We start from the raw sequence: 22,060 nt of genomic DNA, 5'->3' as shown, positions 1-22,060 counted from the left end.
TGTAGAGGACGATATTCGTATGAGAAAACCTCAACAAGAAGTCAGCATGCTCAACCCCCTTTTTTGAGCATTTGGTCAGTAGAATACAGATACGAAGATCTGAATATCCAGTCAAATGTCATGTCTGTTCCATGTCTGTGAAACCTGGAAAGTGACAAAAACCCTGACAAACAAACAAATTACTACTGACTTTGTTAACAAATGACTACGAAGGATTGTTCGTATTTTCTGGCCTAACATCATCAGAAACGAAGATCTGCTACACGTGACTGAACAAAAGAGGGTAGCAAATGAAATAAAGTCCAGAAAGTGGAGCTGGATCGGTCACACACTTCGAAAAAATAGCTACAGTATTGCAAAGACAGCTCTAGTGTAGAATACCCAAGGAAAAAGAAAAAGAGGTCACCCAGCACTAACTTGAAGAAGATCAATCATGAACGAGATAGAGATCAAGGAAAGTCTTGTCAGACCTGGGCTCCATTTAGGAGTTAGAACCTTATATGTATATATTATAATATAAGAATTTCTCTTCAGTTAAAGACCAAAACCCGGAACTAATCCCAGTACGCCAGTCAATGGGAGCAAGAATAGGATATTACCTCCGAATTCTATCCTACTGCATGAATTTTAATGAAATTTTGGGCCTAGCCTCTACTTATCTCCTAATTGAAAGTCTACCCTATGCCGATGTTTGCTTTTATCTTGAGGGTGGTTCCCACCCCTTCTGAGGGGTGGAAAATTTTTTGGTTAAAATTATCACGGAACTCGCTAGAGAACCTAATTCTACGCAAAAACTGTTCTATATATTTTTTGAAAACTCAATATTTTTGAGATATTCGTGGTTGAAAACTGGCCATTTTAATTGAAACATAACCTTTTCGAACAGTTTTTTCCGAATACCTTAAAAACTATGCATCTAACTAAAAAAACTATACTAAACATTGTTGTAGGTTACAAAAAACAAAGAGACACTTGCCTTCATAAATCTTCTAGTTATAATACAAAAAGAGATAAGGTAGGTGAAAATAGTTTGTTTTTTGGTACATTCTCAAATTGATGTATTCAACTTGAAATAACAGAGAAACGGTCGATTTTAGGTGTATAATGCCACTTATATCTTTTGTAGTGCTTGAAAAGACCTTTAAAATGAGCTATATTATAGGTCCATTACATTAAAATTAAGCGAGATATGCTGCAAACCAAATTGATAACTAATGTATTTTAAGAAAAAATGAGAAATAATTTTAACCCCCATCCACCAAAATGTAAATGCATCGTTTTCCTTCTACAATATCTTGTATTATAGTATTATGTATTTCTATGTTCAAAAAGTTGGACAGGTTTAAAATGAATGGTTTTTGAAAAAAAAAAGATCAAATTATAGAGCGCATTTTTAAAATTTCTTAAAAATCTTCATTTTTCTCCATGTAACTTGAAAATGATAAGAGATACAGTAATGAAAAATAAAAAGGAAATTTTTATCTGAAAAAGCCCTACATTTTTGTGTGGTATCTTTTTTCGTATCTCTTATCTTTTTCGAGTTACATGGAGGAAAAGGAAGATTTTTAAGAAAATTTAAAAATGCGCTCTATAATTTGATCTTATTTTTTCAAAAACCATTCATTTTAATCCAGTCCAACTTTTTGAACATAGAAATAATACTATAATAAAAAGTATTGTAGAAGGAAAACGATGTATTTAAATTCTGATGGATGAGGGGTTAAATATACTTCTCATTTCTTCTTAAAATACATTAGTCATCAACTTTTTTGCAGAATATCTCGCTTAGTTTGAATGTAATCGACATTTAGTATTGCTCATTTTAAGGGTATTTTCAAGGACTACAAAAGTTATTAGTATCATTATACACCTAAAATCGACAGTTTCTCTGTTATTTCAAGTTGAACACATCAATTTGAGCATGCAGCAAAAAAACAAACTCTTCTTACCTACCATATCCCTCTTTGTATTTTAACTAGAAGATTTATGAAGGAACGAATCTCTTTGTTTGTTTTATAACCTACAGAAATATTTTATATAGTTTTTTTGTTAGATGCATAGTTTTTAAGGTATTCGCAAAAATCCGTCCGAAAAGGTATCATTTTTCAATGAAAATGGCCAATTTTCAACAACGAATAACTCAAAAAGTATTGAGTTTTCAAAAAATAATTATAGAACAGTTTTTGCTTAAAATTATGTTCTCTAGCCTTTTCCGTGGCTATTTTAACCAAAACATTTTTCACCCCCGAGAAGGGGTGGGAATCACCCCCAAGATAAAAGCGCACATCGGCATAGGGTAGACTTTGTTTCTTGAGCTATTCCCTACTTACTGTGAAAATATCAAGTAAATCGATGTAGTAGGATGGATGCAGAAAAAATAGACACTTTATGAATTAGGTATGCATCCGGTATATTTCTGATCACTTAAACAAATAATTTGAATTAATACAAAGTTTAATTGAAAACTTTGTTCCTGAATCTATCAAAAATCGCAATATTACAAATTATATTACTTTTTGTGGACATTTTGTACAAAGTTCATTCGTTTTTCCATTTATATTTTATTAGATATTAGTAGGACTATTTCTTTGACGGTAATGATTTAAAACACTCAGTACATAAAACTCATTTTCTAACATTATCAGGAACATAATTATCTTTCCCTGGTATACCAGAACCACTCGAGTCGTCTAACCAAGGATACTGATTTGGACAGTCATTGCAAGTTTCAAGGTAGCGAGTATCCGTGATGTTCAGCTCTGGTCGCTTGAAGGCCAGCGCGCACTTGTTGGGAAGTTTGCATGGCTTGGGCGGTAAATTTTCTCTTTTTTTACAATCCCAAGGTTCGTAACTCTTTAGTTGGTTGATTGGCTTTGGATCCGTCATCCATGTCAGTGCTTGGGTAGTTGTTACAAACCACACATCAGGTCTAAAAAAATAATTAAATAAAGAGAAAAAGTCTGGTAAAAGTAGACAGTATGTATTGTTAAGTAAAAAACCATTATACTTAAGATTTAGGGACTATTACAAATGTTAAATATATAGTTTTTACAGTTTTGTTAAACTGGTGGTATGTATCTCTTTTATAAATCCACCATAAAAGATTTGGTGATGGTAAATTGGAAATTCAGTCAGGGCCGTAACTACGATGTTGGGCGCCCCATGTAATCGGGGGGGCCGCTACCCCCAGCGCAAGGGGGTCCAGAAAAATATCTGATATTTAACCCCTTGAAAACGCATTTTCCCTCCTGTGCTAACACCACACTCTTCTTTCTTTTTTTTTCAGCATGTCCTGCAATAATTATAAAATTAGCAGCGCTGATGAATACATCTTCATCTGTATCTGACATTGTGGACGGATCATCAACGAATGCGTTCGTTCACTACAATGTAAATGGTCTTACTTTGTAGCGAACGAATAACCAAGCGAACTACCAAGCAAACGTAAATGCACCTTAAGGTGCCTTAAGCAACTGCAGTGTGAGCCAAACACACTCAGTGAAGCTGGTCAGTGTACTGGTGGGACTGATCCTAATGTGCTCATTCTATCTTACCCTTACCCTTCTTTTCAAAATGTGGTACCATGTGGTTCCTTTCACATACCAAGATGTGGGAAAATTGGTTAAGACAAAGTAGCTGGGCTGGGACCTGCGCCCCCTATTCCGGTTGCATTTTAATTTTTATTTCGCCAAAGTAACTAATTTCCTCAGCAACAATTTATATCTTTACGAAAGGTCTCGGGGGCCCCAGCTTAGCCCGGGTCCCCTCTTCCAGTGGCATTCAGTGGCGTAACTAGTCTAACTGCGCTCCAATGCATGTATTTCCTGGACGCTCCTATTCGCAAACAAAGTTTTCAGAATATCAGTTTTTGCGCCCCCCCCCCAAGGCCTGCGCCCCAATGCACCGCATTGGTTGCATTGGCGTTAGCTACGCCACTGATGCCATTTTAGGTTTTATTACGCCGAAATAACTAATTTCCTAACTAATAATTTAAATTTTTATGTTGAGATCTCGGGGGTCCCAGCTTAGCTCAGGCCTCAGGGCCAGGCCCCTGTTCTGTTCCAATTGCATTTTAGTCGAAAAGACTAATTTCCCCAGTGAAAAATTAAAACTTTATGTTGCTGTCTTTTTAAAATTGTGTCATTTGAAAACATTTCATTGATATCGGATTTTAAATTACATATTTTTATTTTCCTCGTTAACATCTATGCCCGGCCAACCAAAAGAGGGCCTCTGCGGGACTCCCCTTGACCGGGGCACTGCCCCGGTTGCCCCAATAGTAGTTACGGCCCTGAATTCAGCGTCAACAAATAAAGGGGATACAGAATTGGAAACAAATAAGTGAAAATAGTCTGTTATGCAAACGACTCAATATTGACAGCCCTTAGCCCAAGATGAAAGTAGTTTGCAAATATTAGTCTACAGCTTTAACACAAGAGCATAAGAATTAAATACGACAATTTCATGTCAGAAAACTAAAACAATAGTAATAAGCAAAGAACCAATCATACAGAGTGAGTTTTATGTATGGAAACTCTCAACTATCTCGAAAACGGCTTGCATGATTTTTATAGAGTTTGGTGAGTAATGCGGCCGATATAATAGTGGTAATTACATTGTTAGGCCGTGTGGGATGCGGCCACTAAAAAGAATACACCCATAGTATCTCCTACTGGTCGTAAGAGGCGACTGCAGGAGCAGCTGACCGCTGTCCCTACCCAACATTCCATCTCGTCCTATACCCAACTATTTACCTAGAACCTATCTCAGCCACACCCCGAGTGTCGGATGAGTCCTCTTGACCGTGTTTGAGTGGAAGAGGTCCATTTTGCGCGGGGGGTGTGTGGCATGTACATGTCGCGCACCCTACACACAAACCGCGTAACTTGCGCCGCTCTCCATTCATACACTCCTAAATTCCTCAGTACCGAGTGATTGCCGGTATAAGCGATCTGCCACTTGCTGACCAACGACTTCGGGCGGATGAGTTGGTAAGTGGTAGGACACTCTTTTGTCCTGGAGTTGAGAAATCGGCTTCGAAGGCGGAGGAACTATTAAGTAGTCAACGGCATAAGGATGTGGAAAGCCACGGGATGACTACCACATTATATATCCCTAGTAAAACCATCATGACGAGTAGGAGATTTAAAGATGATATGCCATGCGACCCGATTAGCAACCGGCGTCGTCGAGTTTCCGGGCTGGACGATGTGAAATCAGAGACCGGCCACGCAACGGTGGGAACCAGGCCTTGCGTGGAAAATATGCGACTGGATAAAACAAATGAAAATGTCAGAAAATATACTATTAAGATAGCTACATGGAACGTAAGAACTCTTTATCAGACTGGAAAACTAAACAACGCAATTAATGAAATGAAGAGGCTCAAAATTGATATTCTGGGGATGAGTGAAATAAGATGGCCAGGTAATGGTAAGTGCGAGAAGGAGGATGCAACAATATTTTTTTCATGCAGCAGAGAAGAAGATGTCAACCATAGGCATGGAGTAGCGGTTCTAGTAAATAATAAAATCAGAAAACATATAAAAAATTTTATTCCATATTCAGAACGCTGCATGTTGATCCAGATAAGTGCGCACCCTCTAGACATAAATATAATTCAGGTTTATGCTCCCACATCTGAGAGTACTGATGAAGAAATTGAAGAGTTTTACGAACAATTAGACGAAATCATAAAAAACCTAAAGAAACAAGACATAACCATGGTAATGGGAGATTTTAACTCCAAAATAGGAAAAGGCGAAGTCAGTGATGTAGTTGGCAAGTATGGGTTGGGAACAAGAAATGAACGAGGTGATCGACTAATACAGTTTTGCCAGGAGAAAAACTTAATTATCACTAATACTTGGTTTAAGTTACCATTAAGAAGATTGTACACTTGGAGGTCACCACAGGACAAGTCTGGGTACATCGTTAGAAATCAGATAGACTTTATAACAATCAACAAACGATTCCGTAACGCAATAATATCAGCCAAAACGTATCCTGGATCTGATATAAACTCTGACCATAATCCTCTTGTAGCCCAATTACGAGTCAGACTAAAAACCTTAATCCAGAAACAGAATAACAAAAGATTAGATATGGATCAACTTAGAAATCCCGAGATAAAAGTCAAGCTTACAAATAGCATTAATAGTAATGTTGCTTTAACAACAAATACGGATGATATTGAAAGAGACTGGATCAACTTAAGGGACGCTATATGCAACGGTGCGAAAGAAGTAATTGGTGACTACGAGCGGAAGAAGAAGAACGAATGGATGACAGATGAAATATTACACCTCATGGACAGAAGGAGGGAAAATAAGAATAATCCCGAACAATATAAAGAACTGGATAGAACTGTCAGCAGAAAGATAAAAGAATCCAAAGAGAAATGGTTACAAGAAAAATGTCAAGAGATAGAAGAGCTAGAACGAAGACACGATAGTTTTAACATGCATAAAAAAATTAAGGAGTTTTCTTATACTTACAAGAAAAAACAGTTTGGTAAGTTAATAGACGAGAACAACAAACTTATTGTAGATAAAGAAGAACAGTTACAGACTTAAGCAATTTACATAAAAGATTTGTTTACGGATTATCGTCATATTTCTACGAACTCTCTTGATCTGAATGGACCAAAAATATTGAAAAGTGAGGTGATAAAAGCTATAGATCAAACGAAAGATGGGAAAGCAACAGGATGCGATGAAATACCAGTCGAATTTTTAAAGTTTTTAACGAGAACAACATGAATGTAGTATTGAAACTGTTCAATAAGATATACGATACTGGTCAAATTCCATCGGACTGGCTGAAATCTACATTTGTGCCCCTTCCCAAGAAATCCAATTCTAAGACGTGTAGCGAATATCGCCTTATAAGTTTAATGAGTCATACCCTTAAAGTATTCTTGCGTATTATCCATTCCAGAATACGAGCAAAATTAGAACACAGCATAAGTAAAACACAGTTCGGTTTTAGATGCGGTTTTGGAACTCGAGAGCCCCTATTTGCAATACAAGTCTTGATTCAAAAATGCCTGGATCAACAGAAAGATGTTTACGCCTGTTTTATCGACTATGAGAAAGCATTTGATACTATCAAACATGACAAACTCATAGAACTATTACATCTTTCAGGACTTGACACTAAGGACATCCAGATTATAAAAAATCTATATTGGAATCAAACAGCCCACATAAAGAATGGACATATGGTGAGTGAAAACATAACCACATAACCATTTCTAGAGGGGTTAGACAGGGCTGTATTCTTTCGCCACTGCTTTTCAACGTGTACACGGAACAAATATTTCTAGAGGCACTAGAAGAGTACAATGAGGGCATCAAGATTAATGGCGTACCAATAAGTAATTTTCGATATGCAGATGATACTGTTATACTAGCCGATAACATCGAAGATTTACAGATGATGCTAAATAGAGTAAATACAACTGGCAACCAATTTGGACTGAAGATCAATAGAAAGAAAACTAAATTTATGGTGATCAGTAAAAAGAACATTCAACATATCGACCTGAATATTGAAGCCGAACGTATTGAAAGAGTACACCGATTTAAATATCTGGGATATACAGTAAATGATAAGTGGGACCCAGACGTAGAGATTAGGATCCGAATTGAAATAGCAAGATCCAAATTCATAAAAATGAGAAAGCTCTTAAGCAACCGCAACCTAAGCGTTAACCTCCGATGGCGCGCCACAAAATGCTATGTACTCTCTACGCTACTTTACGGAGTAGAAGGGTGGACGTTAACAGCAGCAACTATAAAGAAGTTAGCGGCTCTAGAAATGTGGCTGTATCGACGCATACTGAGAATTCCTTGGACAGACAGAGTGACCAACACAGAGGTATTGAGACGAATGGGTAAAGAGTTGGAATTGTTAACAACTGTTAAAAGGAGGAAAGCGTCATACCTGGGCCATGTGTTCCGTAATGATAAGTACAGCCTGCTACAGCTTATCGTCGAAGTCAAGATTGAAGGTAGAAGAGGTTTGGGCAGGAAGAAGAAATCCTGGCTGAGAAACTTGAGAGAATGGTTTCAAATACCAGAAGCTGCGAACATAATACATGCGGCACAAAACAGAGAAACCTATCGTTTGATGGTCGCCAACCTTCGGTAGAAGACGGCACATAAAGAAGAAGAATTACATTGTTGTCATATCTTCCGGTTTTCTGGAAATCTAATGAACTTTCTTATTTCAAACACCCTGTATATTTTTTGTGTTTTGAGGTCCTTAAGAAATACTGATTATTTTTCTTATTATCTCTCATACCTAATTGCCATAATTTCGGGGTTATTGCTACATTTATTTAAAAAAAAATTTAAGGCACTCGTGGGAGTGCCGACAAAAGTGAACACCTCTGACGAACCAAGTGTCTTCGTGTACACACACTATCTCTCTTCCAAGCTTTATAACTTCGGTCGAACTTATAGGCAATTCAACTTATAATATATAAATTACTTATATCTCGCCGTAGCAATGACGGTCGCGACCTCATCCAAACAGAAGTGTTATAACTATATTATATACGCGTTGCGTACGTCCTAAGCTATTTATTATGTATATATAAACATAATATAAATATGTACAAAATTTATTTCGGCGAAGTGATGACGATTCAAATTCAATATTTTTCCCCCATCTAAAAAGTGCACAACATCCCTAAAGAAGTTTTCACTTCAAAAATTTATTTCGCCGAAGCGATGATGGTCGCGATAACAGTCGCAAAATCAATCATTTTCCCCATCCCAAAATAGATTTTACATTTATTTTAAATTTAAGTACTTGTATACAATTTATGTATACATACATATAATAATATAGATACGTACAAAATTTATTTAGCCGAAGAGATGACGGTCGCGAAATAAATCCTTTTTCCCCATCCTAAAATAGGTTTTACATTTATTTTATATTTAAATACTTCTATACAATTTATGTATACATACATATAATAATATAGATACGTACAAAATTTATTTAGCCGAAGAGATGACGGTCGCGAAATAAATCCTTTTTCCCCATCCTAAAATAGGTTTTACATTTATTTTATATTTAAATACTTCTATACAATTAATTTTACATTCATTACATACACATAATATATATAATAATATATGTACAAAATTTATTTCGCCGAAGCGATGACGGTCGAGATGATGGTCGCGAAATCAATCCTTTTTCCCCATCATAAAAGAGGTTTTACATTTATTTTAATTTTAAATACCTCTACACAATTTATATATATGTTACAGTTCAAGTTGATTCTCAGTTAGAGTTGACTCCAACTAGTTGGAGTCAACTCCAACTGAAACGAGCAGTAAAAGTTGATTTTAAAAATTTAAATCAACTTTTACTAGTTGGAGTTGACTCTTCCTGGATCGATTCAGTAAATGTTGATTATACAAGAATCTCAAGTGCATTTTTGATGAGTGTGCGTTTCTTTGTTTTGACCGTTTCAACTACTTATTAGTATAGTCTGTAACGTCGCCCCCGTTAGGTAAATTATTCTGATTCGATTTTTTGCACAAACTTACTCAAAGAAATACATCCGTATAACAATCCTTATAACAAATACACAGGGTGTCACGCGGTAGATAGCAAAGATAAACTTTCAAATGCGGAAGTGAAAGAAATAGTAACCGATAAATTAGAAGATCAGTTTCAGAAATTGGGAAATAAAAATTCAGAAGAACAATTATGGGAGTCATGCAAAGAAACATTGGAAAAAGTCCAAGAAGACCATCTAATGGAAAATCAGCGTAGGAATAAGCAACAGTGGATGACAGAAGAGATATTGAATTTAATGGATGCAAGAAGAAAATATAAGAATGCTAATCTGACAGAATACAAAAAGCTAAACAGTATGATTCGAAGAAAAATAAGATCAGCTAAATCAGAGTGGCATAAACAACAATGTAAAGAAATTGAGAACTACGAGCGTATCTATGACGCATTCAATATGCACAAAAAACTGAAAGAAGTTGCAGGACTGAATAAAAAATGTAATCCTCCACTAATCGAAGATAAAAACGGAAAAATTATAATTGATATCGAAGGTCAACTAATACGATGGACAGAATATATAAAGGAATTATTCGATGATGAAAGAAGCGAACTAGAAACGCTAAATGACATAGCGGTCCTCCAATAACTAAGGAAGAAGTGCAATACGCTATAAATCACGCAAAAAACGGGAAGGCGATCGGACCAGATGGGATTTACGTAGAAACACTAAAGCTTTTAGGTGTCGAGGGCATTAAGATACTTACGAAATTGTTCAACTTAATCTATGAAAGCGGAAAAATTCCTAAAGATTGGCTTAAATCCTCATTTGTTGTACTACCAAAAAAACACAGAGCCACAAAATGCAGCGACTATCGCACCATCAGCCTAATGAGTCATGTATTGAAAACGTTTCTTAGAATCATTCATCAAAGAACATATAGAAAAATTGAGGAAAGAATCTCAAGTACTCAATTCGGTTTTCGCTGTGGCCTTGGAACGCGTGATGCACTATTCGCAACCCAAGTTTTAATTCAAAGATGCAGAGATGTAAATCATGACGTTTTAATGTGCGCGATTGATTTTGAAAAGGCCTTTGATAAAGGTCGCCATGAAAAAATGCTACATATTCTCAAAACTACCGGTCTGGACGGTAGGGACATTAGAATAATCGCAAATTTGTATTGGGGCCAGGCTGCATGTATTAGGGTTGCGAATCAGTGCTCTGAAGAAGTAAAAATCAAGCGCGGAGTTCGACAAGGCTGTATATTGTCACCAATGTTGTTTAATCTTTACGCTGAAACAATCTTAAATGAAGTCTTGGAAAACGCAAAAGAGGGACTACTCATTAATGGTATGCTTATGAACAATATCAGATACGCAGATGACACCTTGTTGCTGACTGGATCAATTGAACATCTTCAAGCGTTATTGAATCGAATGGTGGCATTCTGCGCGATATATGGACTCAAACTCAACGCAAGAAAAACAAAGTTTATGGTTATTAGTAAACAGGCAGCCGTAAATAATAATAACTATAACGTAACAATCGGTAATGACTCAATTGAACGAGTAAGTAATCTTGTATATCTGGGTACTCATATTAATGAAAGCTGGAACCCTAGTACAGAAATGAAAAGTAGAATTGCCAAAGCAAGAACAAGTTTTATGAAATTTAAGAAAATCCTGTGCAGTCATGATCTAAATTTGGAACTTCGCATAAGAATGGTCCGATGTTATATATTCCCAGTACTACTTTACGGGGTTGAAGCATGGACACTGACAGAATCGCTTTTAAAAAACCTAGAAGCATTTGAAATGTGGGTCTACCGCCGTATTCTGAAGATCAGTTGGGTAGAAAGAGTCACAAACGAAAGGGTTTTGCAACGTTTGAATAAAAGTTGCGAAGTAGTGAACACGGTTAAAAGGCGCAAATTGGAATATTTTGGTCATATAATGCGTCACCCAGAAAAATATGACATACTTCACCTTGTCATGCAAGGTAAAATAATGGGAAAAAGAAGTGTGGGCCGCCGTACAACTTCTTGGCTTAAAAACCTACGCCAATGGTTTGGGAAAACTAGCACTGAACTATTTCGTGCGGCTGTAAATAAGACAATGATTGTTAATATGCTGCGCAACATGAGAGCCAACGATCGACAATCGGTCTCGGCACCTTACGAAGAAGAAGAAGTCACGCGGTACAGCGGTCAAAAAATTGTTTAATAGTTATTTATGTACCAAGTCAGTAAAGTGGCTCTTTATCGAACGAGTCTGATATTACGAGCAGAGGAAGCGAAGCGAGCAACAGACGCGTTCGATAAAGAGTATTGAGGTGGTGCGTACAAAATTGTATCGTCAATCATAAAAAACATTTAACACTTACTTACAACTTTGAGGAAATTTTTTTAATTTTAGACGAAATAAAAAATTTGTATGACAGTAATGACAGATGACTTTTGCATGATGGACGGTTTTGATGTTTAATCGATAGTTATCAATATTGTATACCTACCTAATTACTAAATCTGTAAAGTTTTGATTTATTTTCTATGAATATAATTGCGAAACACTACAGAATTTTACTTCTTGATATAAATTTTATTAATAATAAGATAAATTTTGTACAATATTTTTAATAATTAAAGTAAATAAATTTTAATTTCACTCAAATAAATAATCGATTGCTGCCATTGACCACTTACATTCAATCTCGGTTAATTTGATTAATAATCGCGGCAGGTAAAGTAACATTCTTCTTTCAATACAACAAAGTGTTACTTTACCGCCGAAAATGAGGGCAAATGAGTACAATAATGAATGATTTTAGTGACGTTTGGCGATAAACAATGATTTTAAACAAATTCGCAAAAATAATTTTTTCACTCCGTACAAATTTTTTTTAGATCCTTTGGGCCTTTTTTCTCTAAAATTGACTGTTGTCAAGTTATTAGCGACTTAAAATTTGAAAAACGCCAAAATAACCATTTTCAAGGTTTAATAACTCGGTTAAAGATAATTATTGTGAAAGTCGAGCGAGCGGCCGCGGAGTAACGGCATAATCGCTGGCCTCATACGCCAGTGCACGTGGGTTCGAGCCCTGCCAAAGACAAACCATTTTCATTTCCAATAATGACACGAGCTGTCTCACCGTGCCTCGGAGAGCACGTTAAGCCGTCGGTCCCCCTGGGCTAGTGTACATCGAGACTAGTTACTTGAAACAGGGTTAAAGATGTAAATGGCGCCGGAACTGTCCGAACGGCAAAAATGCCATACGATATTATATATTATGAAAGTCAGAAACTAAAAAAAATCAAAGATTGATGCTACCTCTATAAGATCCTGAAGAAATTTTTGTCATTATTTCATTAATAAGATATTATTTTTAATTATCAACAATGAGCGCTAAGCGTTTATTGAGGCGGCCGTCAATGTGAGTGCGAGTGATATTCACCATTGGACGACCGGAATGGTGCATCTCTTTAGCACTCACCATTGACGGCTGCCTAATACGCACTTAGCGCTCATTGTTAATAATTAAAGATAACAGCTTAGTAATAAAGTAGTGACAAAAATGTCTGCTGGATCTTGTAGAGGGGGCTATAAACTTTGATTTGGTCACTTTCTGACTTTCATAATGGATTTTAACCGAGTTATTAAGCCTTAAAAATGGCTATTTTTGCATTTTTCAAATTTTAAATCGCGTATAACTCGACAACAATAAATTTTTTGAAAAATCACAAAATACCTTTTTTTGCTCAGAATAACCCAAATGATCTAAAAAAAATTATTCGAAGTGAAAAAATTATTTTTGTGAATTTGTCTAAAAAAATGGTTTAAACAATTTATCGATCAAGGTACTGCCTGGCACCCAGTAGATTTGTTATAAGCACCTCTTTTTAAGTAAGTTTGTGCAAAAAATTCGAATCGGAGTAATTTACCTAACGGGGGCGACGATACAGCATAGACTAATTTGAACATATTCAGTAACATTTAATTTCTAGAATCGGCTGTTTGTGTGAATCAGAATCAACTTTTACTAAATGGCATTGGGAAGAGTATACTTTTCCTAGTTGGAGTCTACTTTTACTAGTAAATGTTGAATATAAATCTTCATTTTATATTTATAATCAACTTTTACTGAAACCAGCCGTTAGAGTTGACTCGAACTAGTAAAAGTCAACTCCAACTGTATAATCAACTTGAATTGTAACATATACATGCACATAATATATAGCATAAGCGATGACGGTCGCAATGACGGTCGCGTTGACGGTCGCGATGACGGTCGCAATGACGGTCGCGATGATGGTCGCGATGATGGTCGCGATGACGGTCGCTAATTCAATGCTTTTTCCCCTATCCAAAAATTCCAAAAATCGCACAACGTCCCTAAAGAAGTTTTCACTTCAAAAATAAACAAATTATATAAATAAATTTTTTCGGCCGGGGTAGATATTATTTTAGGTTTTTTGGATCATTGGGAACCAAAAAGGTCTTTTGTATTTTTTTTTCTAAACTTAATCGTTTCCGAGTTATAAACAATTTAAAACTGAAAAAAAATCGAAAAATTACGATTTTCACGGTTCAAAAACACAAATAAAAAATATTATTTTTGAAACTACGAAGCATCTAAATTCAAACTCAAGCCTTATTTTATCAGTTGCCGATAAGTAATTGGAGCTTGTTTTATTTTAAAATATTGTTTTTTAGTTGTTAATGAAGCCCGATCGCTCTTCCTGCCAAATGTGCTTTATTAACAATTAAAAAACAATGTTTTAAAATAAGACGTGTCAAAAAATCTTATGGCGAGCTGATAGAGGAAGGTTTGAGCTTGAATTTAGGTACCTACTTTGTAATTTCAAAAATTGTATTTTTTACTTGTGTTTTTTAACATTGAAAATCATCATTTTTCGGTTTTTTTCAGTTTTTAATTGATTAGGTATAACTCGAAAACGATTGACTTTAGAAAAAAATTACAAAAAACCTTTTTTGTTCCTAATGATCCAAAGATCCTAATATAATATCTACCCGAACCGAAAACATTGATTTTTATAATGTGTTTAATTTTTTTAATAAATGTAGCAATATGGCCGAAATTAGGGCATTTAGGTATAAGGGATATAACCAGAAAAATAATCAGTACTTATTTCTTAAGGACTTTAAACCGCAAAAAATATGCAGGGTGTTCCATTTGAAATAAGAAAGTTCATTAGATTTCCAGAAAAACGGAAGATCTGACAACAATGTAATTCCAACTATTATATCGGCCACATTAGAAAACCCTTTCTCACCAAAATGTATAAAAACCATGCAAGCCGTTTTCGAGATAATTGAGGGTTTTCATACATAAAACTCACTCAGTATGTAAAATAGAAATTGATGGCATCAGTATTGAACAGGTAATGGAAATAAAATACCTTGGAATTACACTGTCCAGCTACGGAGACCTAGACAAATAACTGAGAAATCAAGTACAAAAAGCGAATAGACTGGCAGAATGCAATAGTAACACTATGATGAAGTCAAGAATTTTTAATGCCAGTGTAAGACCAACAATTACTTATGTATCAGAAACAAGACCCGATAAGTCATAACACAACGACTACGGGAAACTGAGAACTGAGAAACTGGGTACTGAGAAGAATTACAGAAAATAGGCTGAACGATCAAAATAGGAGTGAAGACATTAGAAGAAAATGTAACGTACAGTGTATAAACGAATGGACACTAAATATAAAAAAGAATCGAATAACCATATAAATCAAAACAAAACAAAATACCTAATATGCTCATAAATAATACTAAATGCTCAAGAAAAAATAATAAAAGTTAATGTGACAAGTGAACTAATGACAGCAGCATAGTAATCAATGAAAGAATCCAGGCAGGAAACAGAACCTACTGGAAATACAACAACTTTCTCAAAGATAAGAAGCTTACTCAGAATACTAAACTGAAAATTTGCAGAGCAGCAATTAGACCAGTAATCACATAATATGGTGCTGAAGTAGGGATGGCGGTTTTTGACAAAACACCGGTTTTCGATTATACCGGTTTTTTTGCTTACTGTTTAACCTGGCGGTTATAACTGGCCAAAAAAAAACGGTTTTTAGAAAAACCGGTTTTCGGTTTTTTTTAATCCAATAAGTTACAAAGTTACATTTACAATACATTTTAGTTTGCAATACTCCATTCGACTCGATATCAATATGATCAAAATTAGTACTATCGAAAGAACATGTATTACTTTTAACACGTTTGTATATTTGTAGAATAGGTACATTTTAACTCATTTAATACTTCCTGTATGAGTGTATCGTTTTGAAAACGTAGCGAAATTCTTGGAGATTCGTATTCGTAATCAGCAATTCGATATTCATAGTCAGAGCATTATTTTTGGTAATCAGAAAAAGTCATTCACCCACTTTCAATGTCAAGAGTTAAGTGTGAAAAATATATGATGCTTGCTTCTAATTCAACCAGATCACTTCTTATGTAAATATTATGATTACAAATACCTTTTCAAGGAAATATTATAATAAAACTTAATAATTGTTTTTGGCCGATGTGGGATTGCACTTTCAGTTTGCTTCTGTATTTTATAAAATAAAATAAAATTTGAATTATGGTTTTGTTTGGAATAATTACTTGAGAATAATAATTATGATTGGGATCCAAAATAATACCTAACCTAATCCTTATCACCGTAAAAACCTAATAACCGGTTTTTACTTTAAAAAGAAAAAACCGGTTATAACCGGGACAAAAAAACAACCGGTAAAACCGGTTATTGCGAAGTAAAAAAACCGATTTTGGGTTTAAACCGGCAGGTTTTTCCCATCCCTATGCTGAAGTAATATATCTGGCACAGAAAGCTGAAGAAAGATTGGGGATCCTAGAGAGAAAAATAATTCGGAGGATAGCAGACTTGTTAAACTTAGGTAATAATGAATTTAGAAAACTGATAAACTACGAAGTAAGAGAACTTTTGAAAACAGGAGACATCGTCAGATTTATCAAGGCACAAAGACTCAGATGGATGGGACATATATAAAAAAAGCAGAAGCTCCAGAAATAGTTATCAACAAAATCACCAAATAGATACCAGTATCAGGTAGATCACGAGGAAATCCCAACACCAGATGGGAGAGCCAGACAGTTGAGGACCTTAAGAAGATTGGAGTTAGAAAATGGGTAACCATAAGCAAAAACAGGAACGAATGGAGAAAAAAACCGGAAGATACCAAAGAGAGCGAAAATAACTCCGCTAGAAGTGTAGATGCCATGATGATGATGATTTATAAAGTACGCTTAAAAATATAAATAACAAAGTAATGAAAAAAAAAATGTTATAGGTACTTACAAGGTTTGTGCCCAATTTAAAAACTTGTGCAAGCCCTGCTCCAGCTCTTTTATTGAAAACCAGTTGGTATGGAAAGGCATCATATAGGGAGCTCTATTTTGGTCGTAGTATCTTAAGAAATCTTCTTGCAACCACTCAAATACATCGTCAGCATCATGGTTGTGAAGTACGCATTGGTCTAGATATGGGCAATGTCCTCCTTCAAAGCCTTCTACGTAGTGAGTGTTTAGAGGAACCTCCCAAACACCTACAAATAAACCTTTAAATATTATAATGATCAAGAAAAAATATTCTGCTATGCTTATAGCACAAAAGCTTCAACTCGTTATGCTGGTATTTTTAATTTCTTGTAATCTACTTTTGTATTTACTTTGATATTCAGTGTTCCTTCAACCGTTATATGCAATATGGTCCATGAAACGAATAATTCAATCTTTATAAATACGATGATCTCAGGCTGTTGATTTCATCGATACTTTTATATCGTTTATGCTTCTGGCTATTCCCTATATAATCAGCCCAATATAACGTGGAGGTTCAACGCTTGGTTGGACAATCCTCTTTAGACTTTTCTATCCAATGCTTTCTATTGCATCATAACACATCAATTTTCTCCTAGGTCGCAGTTTTTCGTGTTTTTTTCATTGCGTCTTTTATCAACATTTTCTTACTTGCTATTCTTTCAGCAAGTTTTTTTACATATCCCAGAAATGCAGCAATCTTATACTTTAAGATATTATTGATGGACTATCCTACAATTTCATTATTCCTTTATTGGTACTTCTCAACCATTTATTTAGTGTCCATAGTTCACACCAGCCATTCCTTAGTTCACATAAAGCACAACTGGTAATATAACAGTTCTACAGCGACTTTCTTGATAACGTCTTTTATTTCAGCATTTTCATCATCGCTTTTGCTCGTCTACTACCTGTATTTATTTTGTCCTGTTCTTGTTATTTCTTCGTTTTTATTATTATTTATATTCACTCCCAAATAGATGAAATATTCTTTGCTCTTAAATCTGGAGATTTTTTTTGAACACTGTTATTAATTTCGAGATCTTCTATCGCTTTCCCGCCACTTCTCATCATCGTGTACGTAGTTTGCTCTTCATTTATTTCTAACCCGTATTTACTTGCAGAATTTATAAGCCTTATTGTTACGGCTTTAACTTTTTTCTTTTTTGGTCTTGTTATTATAGCATGGCCAGATCATCAGCATGCACTTGGTATTTGTTACTTATTGTGGGGTCGCCTTTTTTGGATATTGATATTATTACAGCTTGAAACCACCTTTCGAAAACTTTTCTTTTTTCCAGAATTTTACTACGAGCTCATAAATTTGACTTACCAGTTTAATGACTCCTTCTTCCATTTAATGTTAGTAGTACTTCTTCCTTAATTTATTTGTTATTACAATATCATATTCACTCTTATTGTTATTCAAATGTGTTACTAACTTTGGTGTGTTACACCCAGTGATGTGGAAGAGAGGGGATGTGACATGAGGTGAAGTAGATGGCATCGCTTTCACGGGCTAAATGGGGAAGGCAATATGGCGGAACAACCCTTTGGCAGTATATTCTGTTCTATATAAAGTATATAATTATAAAATTGTATTATATTATATAAATATATCACATCACTGGTTACACCACAAACAACGTACCTCCTATCTTAAGTCATCTTTCATTCGTAAATTCGATAAGTTTATGACCATTTTCATTGGGTCTGTCGGCTAAAATTACCAATACCTGGCTTCAAAATTCCTTCTTCACCCACTTCTGCATCAAAATCACCTAATTTATTTCCATGTCAAAGTTTTGTATATTGTTATAGGCTGCTTCTAGTTCTTCGTAAAACTGTGCCATTATCAGTCCTTATCTTCAGGCCTTATAACTTAAGGTAATAGTACACTTTTTAGAAGATCAAACATAAGTATTTTTTTAAAGAATTTTTTCTCAGAACATTTATTAAAAATGAACATAAAACTTTTTACGTATTAATATATAACTCTTAGAGAGTACAAAAAATATATCTTTTTTCATTTATGCACGTACACTAATATTGTAGAGGGCGCAAAAGTCGAGGCCTCGAAAAATGATGGCGGACAGTTAATCTCAGGATTGAGATATCTAAAATAAAAAAATCGTACTGCATTTGAAAAAGGAAGGTTTCTTACGTGACAATTTACCACAATTTGACCAAATAATGAAAAATAAATATTTTTTAACCATGAAAAGCTGAATAAAAACAGGCGATTTTTTCACAAAATTTTTTCAAATTTCCGTAAAATCTTTTTTTGCAGAATTTTTCACTATCGGTGGTAAATTGTCACGTAAGAAACCTTCCTTTTTCAAATGCCGTACAGGTTTTTTTTTTCAGAGATCCCAATCCTGAGATTAACTGTCCGCCATCGGAACTACTTTTCTTCGAGGCCTCGACTTTGGTGCCCTTTATAATATTAGTGTAGATGCATAAATGAAAAAAGATACATTTTTTGTATTCTCTAAGAGTTAGATATTAATATGTAAAAATCTCTATGTTCACTGTATATAAAGGTTCTGGGAAAAAATCTTGAACAAAATGCTTATTTTTGGTCTTCTAATGTGTACAATTATCAGTATGCACCGGATGGGAAAAGTCACAGAAGTCGTCAGAACAGTTAAAAATCGAAAACTTGAATATTTTGGCCATGTTATGCGACACCCAGAGAGATATAATATACTCCATTTAATAATACAAGGCAAGGTAGACGGAAGAAGAGGGCCAGGTCGAAGAAGAACGTCATGGCTTAAAAACCTGAGAGAATGGTATAACAGATCCTCTGCATCCCTTTTCCGAGCTGCCGTTAACAAAATTGCTATAGCCAATTTGATAGCCAACGTTCGATAATCGAGCACGGCACATGAAGAAGAGAAGAAAGTGTACTACTATCTTAAAGAGTGTGTAAAGTGAATTATTTGTGAACGACAGCTGATGTTTCATTTCGGATCAGAGATGATCATCTCTAAACCGAAGTGAAACATAAGCTCTCTTTCATTTTCGTAGTTTACTCAGATGGCCGAAAGAAGACAGGAAAGAAGAGAAAGGTCAATTGAAAGATGGCAGGCAGAATGGAACAACACGGAACATGCGGCATAGTGGACAAATATGCTGCTCCCGAACTTAAAAGATTGGATGGACTGTGGTCACAGGCGACTGGATTATTTCCTGACGCAGGTGCTCACAGGACACGGGTGTTTTAGAGCCTATCTCTCTAGGTTTGGAAAGGCTGATACTGATGAATGTCTATATTGCAGACACCCGGACACTGTTACACATACGATACCAGAGATGCAACAGATGGATAGTAGAAAGGAACAGAATGGAAAGAGAGACAGGTGTGAATTTTGTGAGAGTGTGAGTAATGATTGAGATAATGATTGAAAATAAATCTGGTTGGACTAGTATACACAGCTATATCCGTGTAGTGATCAAGAAGAAAATGAGGAAAAACAGCTGTACCAACGATAGGGGGAGATAGAAATATATTGTAAGTAGAAGGTAGAGGGAATAAGTTTTGATGAGAGGCGAATAGGTGAGTTAGATTGTATGAGACAGACAGTGGGAAAGAAGCTCAAAAAAAAATGTACAAACAAAAAAACCCAATTTTATGACCAAAAAAAGGGGAAACGGGAAAAATAAAGGGCCTCCTTGCTTACAGTCTGTGGATAAATGAAGGTAAAGTGCTTCGGAAGCGATGTCAACCTTGTAGCGGCCATTCCGCTTTCGGAGCGCTGGTTTAGCAGGTACCTAGGCATTCGGCGTAGCTCGGCGATGAGAGAGCTTTTAAATTATGTACCTCGGGAACTATCGCTGGGGCTACGAAGAATGAATCCTGCACTACGCGCCTGTAATATTTTGCACTAAGGTCAGTCAGGCGGCGTTCTGGACTGAGATGTCTTTTGAAGATTCCAGATTCCTTTAAAGATGAAAAAAAAAAGTTTATTTAGATTGTGAGTCATCATCACTATCCAGCCTCAAAAGTCCACTGCTGAACATAGGCCTCCTCCCCTCGTTTCCAACCCCATCTATCCTGTGCCGCGTCGTTAGTCATCTTCTAGGCGGTCGACCGACGCTTCTCTTGTCTTCTCTTGGCCTCAATTCTAATAACCTTTTTGTCCACCGCCCATCTGTCATTCTGGCTATGTGTCCTGCCCATCTCCACTTCAACCTGGCTATTCTTTCGATGACGTCAAGTCACCTTTGTTCTTCTCCTGATTTCTTCGTTTTTGATTTTGTCTCGCAGAGTTATTTCTAACATTGAGCGCTCCATTCTTCTATGCGTGACTCTTAGTTTGATCAAATACCTTTCTCTTTAGGCATGTGAGCAACTCACTTTTAAAAGTTTCTCTCAGTTTTCCAAATGCTGCCCATCCAAGACCGATTCTTCTCTTCAGTTCATGAGTCTGGTTATCCCTGCCAATCGTAATTTCATGTCCCAGGTATTTATATCTATCTACGAGTTCTATTTCTCTCCCACCAATACTGATGTTCTGGTTGGGCACCAAATTTGTCATTATTTTTGTTTTCGAGATGTTTATATTTAAACCTACATTTGCTGTAGACACAACGAGTTCCTGTACCATTTCTCTTGCCATACCTAGATCCTCAGCTACTATGACTATATCATCGGCGAAACGTAAGTTATTTAGGTATTCTCCATCTATTTTTATTCCCTTTGTCATCCAATCCAAACTCTTGAAAGTATGTTCTAAGACCGTATTAAAAAGTTTAGGTGACATTGGATCTCCTTGTCTAACCCCCCCTTCTATTTTTATGCGATTACTGTTGGTATGTAATTTGACAGTGGTTGTTGCCTGTAAGTATATTTTGTATAATAATTTTGTATATCTATAATCTAGCCTGCATTCTTTAACCGCCTGTCATATTTTGCTAAGCTCAACTGTGTCATAGGTTTTGTGAAAATCGATAAAAACCAGAACTAGAGGTATTTTCTTGTGGCATTTTTGCAATTAACTATTATTGATGGGAAATAAGCCACAATTTTACTAAAAAAATGATTTTATTAACGTTTCGACGCCCAAATCGGGTGTCGTTGTCAAAATACAAAAAAATATTAATTAATTAAACAAAAATGTTGTTGCTT

The 22,060-nt window shown here is 35.6% G+C and overlaps 1 protein-coding gene across 1 annotated transcript in view; it reads right to left on the bottom strand.

Moving 5' to 3' along the window:
- Positions 1 to 2,393: 2,393 nt before the first annotated feature.
- The window catches only part of LOC114331334 (chitin deacetylase 1), a 128,142-nt gene continuing 108,475 nt past the window's right edge, over positions 2,394 to 22,060 (bottom strand). The window contains exons 8-9 of the mRNA XM_028280862.2: positions 16,907 to 17,153; positions 2,394 to 2,929 (exon numbers count right to left, since the gene is read on the bottom strand). Coding sequence (XP_028136663.1) covers positions 2,626 to 2,929; positions 16,907 to 17,153 — 551 coding nt within the window. The 3' untranslated portion in view covers positions 2,394 to 2,625. The remainder of the gene's footprint in view (positions 2,930 to 16,906; positions 17,154 to 22,060) is intronic.

Source organism: Diabrotica virgifera, chromosome 1, assembly GCF_917563875.1.
Source record: "Diabrotica virgifera virgifera chromosome 1, PGI_DIABVI_V3a".
Lineage (NCBI taxonomy): Eukaryota > Metazoa > Arthropoda > Insecta > Coleoptera > Chrysomelidae > Diabrotica > Diabrotica virgifera.
This window is presented reverse-complemented; position numbering and strand designations above follow the sequence as displayed.